General features: G+C 48.6%; 1 protein-coding gene across 11 annotated transcripts in view; it reads right to left on the reverse strand.

Annotated features, from left to right (window-relative positions):
• The window catches only part of LOC117421955 (ninein-like), a 34,901-nt gene extending 22,961 nt beyond the window's left edge, over positions 1-11,940 (reverse strand). For 2 of the 11 annotated variants that reach the window (XM_058990534.1, XM_058990535.1), the window contains exons 1-4: positions 10,299-10,794; positions 6,366-6,570; positions 4,275-4,368; positions 3,684-3,850 (exon numbers count right to left, since the gene is read on the reverse strand). In XM_058990534.1, coding sequence (XP_058846517.1) covers positions 3,684-3,850; positions 4,275-4,368; positions 6,366-6,570; positions 10,299-10,300 — 468 coding nt within the window. In that variant the 5' untranslated portion in view covers positions 10,301-10,794. Of the gene's footprint in view, positions 1-3,683; positions 3,851-4,274; positions 4,369-6,365; positions 6,571-10,298; positions 10,815-11,629 lie in introns of those variants that run through there. The other 9 variants (XM_058990532.1, XM_058990531.1, XM_058990528.1 and 6 more) reach the window with 9 other exon arrangements.
• Positions 11,941-11,963: the final 23 nt, after the last annotated feature.

Raw genomic sequence — 11,963 nt, forward strand, 5'->3', positions numbered from 1 at the left:
ACCCTGGGTATTCCAGAGAGACAGAGCTGAACAGAGTGTGTGCCAGGACCTCAGTGCTAGCAAAGAGGATCTTTTTCAATAGTGCTAACCCCGTGTTCTGTTAGTAGTGGGATTGATTCCCCTTCTGTAGTTCCTTTTTAATAAAAGATGCAGAGTTCAAGGTATTAAACCCTATTGTTTTTTTTGTTTTTTTTTTTAAATAGCATTTTGTTGTCCACAAAGTATCATCTTACAGATTAAAAACACTGCTGTCTGAACCAGCTGATTCAATGCCCAGCTTGGTGGATTCACAGAAGGGTTAACTAAGAAAATCAAAATGCCCGCCACCATTCTGATTGTCACAAGCTGGCCACACCCCCAGCAGCTTCCATCTCAGCTTTAGTCTTTACAAATCAGCTGACCGAGGGGGTGGGGGGGGTATTAGAATATCAGAACAACGGGGTCATTGTTGCGGCACAGGGCCCACGCACAGGTCAAAGATCCAGCAGCAGCAGCATTCAGGGGGGGGCGAACAATAGAAGCCCCTGCTCAGTGCATCATAATGCCATTGTGTGCCATCCCAACCCCCAAACACATTACAATACAGGACAGGCGCGCAGTATTATACTGACGGAACTCTAAATCGAGGGGAGCCGAGGAAGAGCTTCAATACAGGCAGCCGTCTGGAGGCGATCCCCCCCACCCCGTGTCGTTTCATCCGCACAGCTGAGCAGATGGCACGCAGGGCCCTGCGACCCCCAGACTGTGCTCTTTGTTGAGCTGTCAGCCCCCATCTCACACCCTCGCGCTGCGGAGCCCCCCCGGCCCACTCCCCACATCTGCTGCACACCGCTCCCCCCCCCCCTCCCAACCCCATTGTTCCACAGAACGCTAATTAGAATTATTTCAAGACGCGTTCCATTGCCTGTCACGGAATCTTTGTCTTGGACATCACCTGGGCCGCGTATTAACCCCCCCCCCCAATCCCTCCCCCACCCCCCAGCCATCACGGAGGCCTCGGAGCACAAGGAGCTGGTCACTGCAATACCCTGCTTGCATGGAAGCTGCTCTGTGCTGAAACGGAGCGGCCAGTGGAATGCAGCCTCTGCACAGGAAACCTGTTGATGGCCTTTAAGCAGACAGTGTCTCTCTCACCGGTGTTACATGATGCTTCTATAAAACACAAAATAAACAACGCTCCTGGTTTGGAATTCTGTGGACCCCGTGAGGCGGTGAACTTTTCATTTTTTTGTTTGTATTGTAAAAGCCGTTTAAAAACATTTTGCACTCGTCTTAACGGAACCCTGGACAGGCCAGTTGCAGGCCTGTGTTCTGAAATACTGAATGAGTAGACAAAGGAAAGGTCAATCCTGCTCCCTCTTCAGTGCAGCGTAATCCCCAAACAAAGGCTGGTCAGACCACAGTGTTAATAAAAGGCATCGTCTCTCCTGAGGAAGCCTTAGGATTCGGAGCTCTGGAAGGAGGCCAGCCAGCCGCCTGGCTGACGGATACGTTTCTTAAACGGTTTGATTCTGCAGCAGTCAGACAGGACGCGAGTCAACACTGGGGTCCCACACACCAGACAGGAGGAATCTGAACCGCATGCTTACACACTGCGACGCAAGAGTGGGGAGCAGGACGAGTTTAACAAAAAACACGCCTGGCTCCCAGGCAAGGCTGTGATCAAAGGCAGAGGACTTTAAGAATGGGGCAATGTTCGTTTACTTACGATGAAAAGAACGTATTTCTGCTTTCTGTTAAATATATACACAAGTACCGACAGCAGTTATATCTTCTATGCAATATGACTTTACACGTTTAAATTATCATCCACCTGAAACAAACACGCTGTACGTATGGAATTACTGCAGTCCAACCTGTTCCTAAACACTCTGCCTCCCCACACAGGCACGGCAATCTTCATCCTCACTCCTAACTGTACAGCTACTGGTATCCGATCCTGCTCCAGCAGACAACATCTCTTCACAGGAGTTTAAGATCCCCCGTCTCCTCATTTACTTCTGTTTCACACTTTCTGATTTTCTATTACAATGTATGTATTGTGTAAATGCTTATCAGCATGATGCAGTGTTTGCTGTGGGGAGGTAAACACCAGCTGGTTTCGTGATGGCAGGAAGCCACCATGGCAACTAAAATCACCAACGACTCACTGACTCCAAGGTCAAGCCCAGAGAGCACGCTTTCATTCACAGATCCCTTCAGCACCTCCAGGGCAAGATCACCGTCCCGAAGGAATCTTCAAGCAGTCACAGAGTAACTCAGAATCAGCAGACTCAAATTACACGCTGCATGTCAGAACTGTGTGATTGATTCACCAAGATAAAATGCTTTGCTTCAGTTGATGAACCCAATCAGAACTTTTCATGACTGTCGTTGTGTAGCTCTCCCAAGTGGTCAGGCTAACCCATCTCAAAGAAGTTTGCAGGGATGCAAAAACGCATCGCAACAGCCTCCCCCATTCAAACTCATCGTGATGTTTCCATCCCTGGGACATTCTTTCAGATTCAGCCTACAGTCTGACCAGCCCATTCCATGACAACCAGACCAGTTTTACCCAAAGTGACACACCAGACCATACGATCATAACCTTGCAACAGCCCCAACGCTGACAAGTGCGTGCAGGATAAACTGCAGTTAAACTGCAGTGACATTGTACTTGTAGGGTTACAATCACACTGCAGTGACAGTCCAGGGCTGTTAAACAGGACCCTGTTGCTCAGGAAACACTGTTTGCTGCACATCCGCTTCACTCTGTGTCTCTGTTTATAGCACTGAATCCGTTTCATAAGTAGCTCATTGTATTTGTACTGCCTATAAATTCTCTTGGCATATAAACAGGCAAAGTCAAAATGACCGTGCTGTGCTGCTGTTGCTCTGCATGGGACTGTGTGTGAGTGAGTGTGTCTGTGTGTCTGTCTGTGTGAGTGTGTGTGAGTGAGTGAGTGAGTGTGTGAGTGAGTGTGTGTGTGTCTGTGTGTCTGTCTGTGTGAGTGTGTGTGTGTGAGTGAGTGAGAGTGTGTGAGTGAGTGTGTGTGAGTGAGAGTGTGTGAGTGAGCGTGTGAGTGTGTGAGTGTGTCTGTGTGTGCGTGTGTGTGTGTCTGTGTGAGTGTGTCTGTGTGTGTCTGTGAGAGTGGTGCTCAGCTCTGAGACCCAACAGGCATAGTTTCTAAGCTGATTAGCTAATAATATCAACCTCTCTCAGCATTACTGTGACAGATAAGCTGAACCGGAGTTACTAAGTCCGTGCTGGCCTGAAATGCACTGAAATGCACACGGGGTAGAAAACGTTAACAGAGAAGAGCAGCTGTGCAGATCAGTTTACCATGGCCTGGGTGAAATAAAAGAAACTCAAATTCAAGGACACACGTTTGGACTTTTTCAGCGTCTTCGAGGGCTGCTCAATGCAGCAGTGAGCAGCTCACATGGGCACCCACTATCCCAGCCCTTGTGATGTCACAGAGAGCCTTCTGCTTTCCCATGCTGTATAACTGCACAGGGCCAGCGGATCACATGACACATCACATAAACCACGTACATTTGAAAAGGATTCCCTCGTTTTAACAACATGCTCCGACTGTTTGCCTGGCCGTTGTATTTTTGGTTGTCGACCTAAGCAATGTGTCACAGCTGCAATGGCAAGAGCCACAGATTTAAAACAAGACAAGAAAGTAAAAAGGTGTTACCTCGCACCCGTCCCAGGTGGGGGTGTTTTGGGGATTCTCTTCTGGAGCGGCGGGCTCGGTCTCGCTGACCTCAGCAAACCCTTCTATAGACTCTCCGAACTCGGGGAGCGAGCGACGGCCGTATCGTTTCCCGTCCTTCACGAACTTGGGGTTAACCTCTGACGAGTCTGCAGCAGAGAGCGCGTCCGTCAGCAATCAGCGCAGGACAACAGGAGTCAAACAGACAAACGAGTCGACAGCTGCCGCATCAGGGCGCTGAAGAAGGCACCCCCCCAAACGTTTGTCTCTTTGATACAATATTTTCAAAGCGTTTCTAGACCAATAGAACATAATGATCATTTTCATGTTTTTTTCTTTTGCTTACATTCCTTTTTGTATGTAATTTGCATTGAGCTCGCATGTACCGGGATATTGCAGACATGTCAGGAAGGCCATTGACATAACATTTAGCGAGGATCTAATAAACGTGTGTGTGTATTGCAGGTGTTTGTGATTGGTTTGCTGTGTACCCTGGGACGGTTTCATTCGCAGGTGTGTCTGTGCCTGCTCGCTCTGGCTCTGTGTCTCTCTCTCTCTCTCTCTCTCTCTCACCTGGCTCCTGGCTGTTCTCTTCACTCGACGGATGCCCTCCTAGCGTCGTTGACAACACGAGGATCAGCGCGTCCTTAAACTGCTCGAAAGGAACCTGGAACGGAAGGGGGAGGGATAGGGTTACAATTAAGAAACTTGTTTTTATTGAAATATTGCTAATTGTAAAGAAATAAACAGTGATTTTGACCTTGAGTAAGACTATTGAGTTTTATATAGTTGCTTTAAAGCGTTACAGTGAGTAACTCTTACAGCTCATGTAGAGAACAGAAAGGGTTAAGCCTATCTAAAGGGGTTTCCTTGTTTGCCAGACTGTTGCTCAGTCACAGACAGCCCTTCACACTCTCCTTCAATGACATCAGCAGCAGCTCTGTGGAGTTTCGACTCTCTGAGAGACACAGAGCAAGCCTGCTGCACTGAACCACAGCACCTGCGAGGGAGCCGTGGCAACAGCAGAACTTCGAGATGACCTTTAACCTTTAATCCCACAATGCACCCGCCCAGGAGTCAAGTCCGTCTTGTCGAGTGGGCGTGTCCTAGGCTGATCTGCTCTGCTGAAAGCAGCTTTTTTTTTTTTTTAATTTAATGAAAAGCAGAGAGCCGTGCTATAAAAGCAACAGCTGCCAGCGTCTGACATCATACATATGCATATTTACTTTGTTGAAGCGTGACATCGTGACTCCTTGGGTTGAAATGTGAGCCCCCCCACCCCTTCTTTGGCACATATTAAAACTTTGCTATTGTCATGAACTCTGCAGAATCACCTCTTTTCCAGGGCCAGAACACAGATGTTTCCCCAGACCTCCTCTCCATGCGATTATTAAATGACAGACAGAGTCTTTACTGCAAGCACAGAGAGGCACCACAGTACAGGGCAGCATGGCTTTGAGCAGCTACAGCCTGCAGTTCAGGGCTGGAAGGGACTGGAGTGGATTTGGGTTGTTCAGTGGATAAGAGAAACTGCTGGGCTGCAGTGTGGAAGGAAGGTTCCTCCTTCTCTTTACTGTGCTTTCTCTCTGATTCTACACAGCTCTCATCTGCCTGGCAATGCAAACGCTTTTGTCTGACGCCCGACAGTCTTGTTGGTTTCAGTGACCAGTGCCATTCGATATTGTGTAGCAGCGGCCCGCAGCTTGTGAAAGACCACACCGCACATGCCCTGCTTCCTCCCCTAGTCTGTGCTGAGTATCAGGGCGGGTCCTGTTACAGAGGCTTGCTCCCTTGTTCAGGATCGCCTCTCCACTGCAACGCCTCGCAGTTTCTTACCTGAACTCCACCCTTGCTAATCTGTTCACACATTCTCACAGCTCGAGGTCACTGAAAGCATTCCTCCTTCATAAGTTTTAGCTAAACATTGAGCAAGGACTGCAGGGATTGCACTGGTAACAACCCCCTCTTACAAAGGGCTGCATGCAGCCTGTGGGCTTGGAACACGCTGCCAGACAATGGCTTTCTTCAGTCAACACACACGCTGCACGCAGGACAAAGTGCAAGGCACACAAGCAAGCTGCCTGGAGTGTGTCGCACTGCTACTCTCTGCTGCAGTGATTTATAGACCCTCCTCCTCTACAGGAACTGGAGCTATTTGTTTGGGCCAGTCTCCAGAGAGACCTCCATAGGAACCAGAGTGTTTGTCTGTGTGTGTCTGAGGGGACACACCCCTGCCCTGCCCGTGTCTGACTCGTGGTTTAGTATCTGGTTCTCCTCACTCTCCCTGTGTGTCTGCCCCCTGTGTTTACAGTCTCTGCCCCCCTCACCCTCCCTGTGTGTCTGCCCCCTGTGTGTACAGTCTCTACCCCCCTTGCCCTCCCTGTGTGTCTGCCCCCTGTGTTTACAGTTTCTGCCCCCCTCACTCTCCCTGTGTGTACAGTCTCTGCCCCCCTCACTCTCCCTGTGTGACTGCCCCGTGTGTTTACAGTCTCTGCCCCCCTCACTCTCCCTGTGTGTACAGTCTCTGCCCCCCTCACTCTCCGTATTTGACTGCCCCGTGTGTTTACAGTCTCTGCCCCCTCACTCTCCCTGTGTGTCTGCCCCCTGTGTGTACAGTCTCTGCCCCCCTCACTCTCCCTGTGTTTACAGTCTCTGCCCCCTCACCCTGTCCGACAGGTTGCCCTCCTGCACCAGTTCCCTCAGCAGTGCCGGTGCTGCCTCCTCCAGATGCAGAGCCTGGCACAGGTCCGAGAGCTCCTCCTGGCACAGGGATCCCGAGCCGCTGCCGTCGAAACCGTCGAAGACTTCCTTCAGTCGAACCTCGTACTCATCCAGCTGGGCTCCGTCCATCCCATAGCACAGCACCACCCTGAGAGAGAGAGGGGGGGAGAAGAGAGAGGGAGAGGGAGAGGGGGAGGGGGAGGGAGAGAGCGAGAAAGAGAGAGAGAGCGAGAGAGATCGAGCGAGAGAGAGAAAGAGAGGGAGAGAGGGAGGGAGGGGGAGAGCGAGAGAGAGCGAGAGAGAGAGAGAGAGAGAGAGAGGGCAAGGGGGAGAGGGGGAGAGCGAGAGAGCGAGAGAGAGAGAGAGAGAGAGAGAGAGAGAGAGAGCGAGAGAGGGAGGGAGGGAGGGGGAGGGAGAGAGAGGTTACTGAGCCAACCGCCAGCCTTATCCACCCTGCAGCCCACCACCCCAGCCTGCCCCCAGAGAATTACACTAGACATGGAAATAAGTTCAAACTTAGGAGAAAGTCTGCGTTTCATCGAATCCCTTCACCAGTGTACACTTATAAGTTTCATACAAGTTACAATATGTGTTTATATCTTAAAAGCTGAATTACTAAAGTGAGGTGGCTTTTGAATTGACCAATAAGGGGTGTGCAGCTGTCATTTCTCCCCCTCTCTGCACCTGTGTGTTTGGAAAGTTAATTTCCACGTACTAACTCAGTTACAGGGCAGAATAGAGGCGATCGCTCAGAAAGCAGGCACCCGGCAGGTAAAACTGACTGACCGGCTGTCTGATTGTGTTTTCAGCACAGCAAAAACACTGCAGGGGTTTCAGGGAAAACAGCCTTCACACGCAAAAACAAATTACTGTTACTACAAATAAATGAACTGTAAACTAGCACGCCAAAGCACAACAGGTCTCCTTTGATACCGTCAAACCTGTTACTGCATTCACCTGCTAACCAGCCTGCCACACAACAGAAACAAGTGCAAGTGGGTGAGAATCAAAAGAGGTTCAACAACGAAATCGATCACTCAGTGAATCGATGATCCCCGCGGATTTTATTTTGCAAGCTTCAATAAAACATGAACTGATCTGAATCTATTTGGAGCCTGATGTGTAAATATTCTATATTATTAGATGTGAAAACCGATCCCCAAATGAAAGTACTCCTGTTCTGCAGTGGTTTGCCCAGAGGGGAGAGGAACTCCTTTTTGCTGTAATAGCAGCAACGCCCAATCCTTCCACGTCTCTGGGAACGAGTTGTTAAAAGTCAGTTTCTGACATAATCCACAATCCTTTCCTGTACCCCAAGTGTGATCCAGCGCCTGCCAGTGATTACACAGCTGCTGTAGATAACACTGGCAAAGTGGGGCTAGCCTCCCTTCCCTCAGAAGAGCTCTGTGCTGAACCAAGGACTGGCAAGCTGAGGCGCGACCGGACAGGACCTCCTGCTCAGCAATTAATACACGCAGTCTGACTGGCTTGTAAAATGGGGTTTCCATGTGTTGAGAAAGAAGCAGTTCTGTGACGGAACCAGTCAGAAATAGCAAGAGGAACGGTCTGTCTTTGACATGACAAATTAAAACAGGCAACAAAATCAGACCACTTTCCTTATTCCATCCATACTTCAATACAGGGGGGGGACACACTCTCTGGAATATACATAGTGATCAAACAGCTCCAGCAGTGCTAACTAAGGAGGGGTATATATTGCAGTGTATATATTGCAGTGCTGCAAAGCCTCTAGACAACGTGCAAACAGAAAGGATAAGAAGGTCATAATGCTTTAGTGGTCTATTAATAGAAAATAAGGAAGCTGCATCACCAACCCTAGTCATGACATGACAGACGATCATACTTACATCCCTGCACAACTACCATGAGTAAGCACCCTTTAACATACCGGGTGCCACTCCAGCATTGATGTGCAAAGAGGGCTTCATTTCCTCCCCAGATGCTGCAGCAGGTAACAGACAGGTATAGTGCAGAGCACGGCTCAGCTAGGAAATGGAGGAGGTCAGTCAGGCAGCACAATGCTGTTCACTTGCAAAGCCAGGACAGTGTACAGACTTCCAGGCAATAACACAGCCTGCACTGAATTAGCAACCGCTGTACCTAGAGGAATCCAGCAGTGTAGAGGAATATGGAACCAGGAGCACGGGGTTCAGAAAGAGATTGCAGCTCTTCACGATCTAGGACAAGGCAGCAACATGTCACACTGCTTCAAGGTCAGCTCAGCCCAGAATCATCCCTCCTTTATCTTCCACTGGCTTCTACAGTAAGTGGATCTCCCTCGCTGTGAGCAGACGTGGTGATGCATGCGCACCTCATCAGCACATTACAGGACACAATACATACGCCTGCCTGTCTGGCACTCAAAGCCAGGCCAATTCAAGAATATACACGCAGTCCAGCCCCACACAGCTGTTATCAGCACACCATCATTAAGAATGAATATTCAGCATGTCACCAACACAGACGGTTCTGAAACGCAATCCACAGCTCGTTGAAACAAAATCCTCAACGTGTAAATGAAGTGCTAATGTGAGTTCCAATCAGGCTGCACACCGTTTCACAGACCCAGGGATAAGAGGGTTAAACACAGTGAAGGCTTTGTTCGATGTGCTCAGTGAAATTGCTAAATCAGGTTAAGCACGCTGACACAAGGCGACACGTGGTTTCATTCAGTCTGCTAACGCTGTCACTGCTGAAGTAAAACAAATCACTGCAATACCTGGAAGCACAAACTGGAAGAAGCTAATCATTGCAGACCATGGAGACATCGATCTGATGTGGAGATACTGCGCTACTGTCCTGTTGCAAAAGCTCCTGTACACACGGGCTTCAAGGTCAGCTCTGCTTTCCAAGGGGCTGCTCTGCTATTTACATGCATGGTCACAGTATACTGTCCATTCCAATGTATTTATTTATTTATAACCTGTTTGCATTATAAACCTGTGGATTGTTAAAAAGCAGTTCTTCTGTGATTGTGATTATATAACTGGCAGTTAATGTGATTCCCATTCCCATACCTCCAGTATTCCCATCAGTATCACCATTTCACCACTAAGGATTTCCTGGAGTTTACCTGGAGCTTATCAGCAGGCAATACTATTGACAGTCATCATTTGTTTACACATACATTTATAATGAGCAACACTTCCAGTCTCCCTGTGTGAGTGTGCAGTGTGAGTGACTCTGTGTATGTGAGTATATGGGGAACCCCCTATGGGGAACCCCCCATGGGCAACCCCCAACCCCCCCCCCAACCCCCCCAACAACCCCCCCAACAACCCCCCCCCAAACCCCAACCCCCCCACCCAAACCCCCAACCCCCCCCGGGATTTCATCTGCAACGTCACATGTCTAAGATAATAAAGGAACTGCTTTAACACTCCTGGCCTCAATAAACTAGCATGAAATCAGCTTCACTGTTGCCTCTTGGCTATGCGTGTGATGCATATACACGCAAACAAACCTCTTCATAGTCATAGAAAACCCGTCAGTACAGAATAGCATGCATGCATATTACTAGACTGTTAAACATGTGTTTAGTCACCTCGCATTTGGAGGGCGCATATTAATGACTTGGGTCCTTTATGCTACATAAAGCGACCAGCAGCAACAACAATTTCATGAGCGATTCTAAAGCAAGTCCCAGCTGATACTGTCAACACCGGTGAAATCAGATCTGTGAGCAGCCGGGGAGCAATCCGTCTCTGGTTGGGCTGTAGCGAGTTCACAATGACATCGTAAGATCCACGGGTAAGAACTACAGCACAGCAGCACAGAGGACCGTGCAGAATTGAAAAGGAAAACACAAAGAGATGCTCCTTTCAACGCAGAGAATACAGCAGGAGTTTCACTTACATGCGCGCGTTCACATTCACAGACACGACGGTCCACTCATTCCACGCAGCCCAGTAAATTCTGCTTCCAGACGGGTAATAATAACCATCATTATAATACGCGTTTCAAATTGAACTCGGCGTGCAAAGCTGTCCAAGCGCAATGTCGCGCTTCCTCCTTGTTGAATCAACAGGCTCTTCCACGCACTAGCCTGCTTAGCAACGACGCTCCCACAGCAGCCAACCTCCTCACAAGCAATGCAAACGCGCTGCTTACAAGTTCAGCGCTGTGTACTGGGACTGTACCGAGACATGCCCCAAAGCAAACAGTCCCCGTGTACATCCACCGTGTAGAGTGGGGTTACTGTATAGGGCGGGTTTAATTCAGATTGATACAGATATAACTTGAGTCCAGATCATTAATCAGGTGAACAGATTGGAATGTAGAAGACAAAGTCAAGGAAGGCAATAATATTGTTACTGGAAATTGAGAGAATTCTGTTAAAATGTACATAAACCTTCGGCTACCAGATTAAACAATCTCGTGTACATGATATAAAATGATAAATAAGGAGCAGACGCAGCTATTAAAGCGTGTGTCTGTTTCAGCGGGTTTTCATTGGAATTCCGATTCTATTGAAGATGCATTGTATCCCTGGACACTCGCTGTTCTTTCACTTAACCCTCCCCCCACCGAGAGCAGCAGGCAGGATTTCCATTTGAAAAGGCTCGAGAGTATCTGTGACAAAACAATTGAAGAGTTCAATGAAACAAACACACAAGCACGCTGCTTTTCTGAACAACAAAAACAATAATAATATATGCATGTGTGTTTTACACAGGCGCAAGACTTCTGTTTGAAATGAAATATAGTCTCTGATAAGCGAGTTATACCCGTGCTGTTGCATCCATGCCTCAGTTATCACACTAGTGTGCCAGGATCACGGGCACAACAATCGCATGGGAGCACACAGCTGTCTACAAAGTAGCAAGTTAAAATGCCTGCTTCTAGAAAACACTTTACGCATCGAGTTTGTGAAAAAATAGCAGCGTGCATCCTAGCACTTAGACAAGCCGAGGATGAAAACAGTGCCCAATCAACTGCACTGCAAGATCCGTCAAACCTAAATGCATCACTCTGAAATCCTCTGGGAATACAGACGCCAATACAAAGACCGCGCAGATAACACCACACCGGTAATAATAACAACAGCAAGAGCAATCGGGTGGTCTTGCCGTAAAGTCAGCTAACTTCACAGTCTCTGAAACTGATAAACAGTAGTAAGCACATCCTTACATTTGTTTTTAAATGTAAACAGTGTTATAAAAACACAGCGTGTTGGACAGACTTACCACCGCGCTTACACAAGCAACTTGAAAGATCCTCACTTCCTCCGATGTCAAAAAAATAAAAATTATTCCGAAGAAAAAGTGACCCGCCCCGTGTTCGCTTTCCTCCCAGAAAGAAGCCGCGCTGTTTTGAAACGGAGAAAGCGCTTCTGGAAGCCCAAACCCGTCACGGCTGCCCTGCCCTGCTCCCCCGGCTGCCCCTCTCTCTCAGACGGGTCTGTTGTTACTGGTCCAGCCAGCATGACTGCAGGATTTTCAAAAGCTCTGAAAGGAGGGGCTACAGCCCCAATCCTGACGCCTTCAGACGTAACTGCCGGCTCTTAAAGAGAAGACGTCC

The sequence above is a fragment of the Acipenser ruthenus genome, chromosome 18 (assembly GCF_902713425.1).
Source record: "Acipenser ruthenus chromosome 18, fAciRut3.2 maternal haplotype, whole genome shotgun sequence".
NCBI classification, from domain to species: Eukaryota; Metazoa; Chordata; class Actinopteri; order Acipenseriformes; family Acipenseridae; genus Acipenser; species Acipenser ruthenus.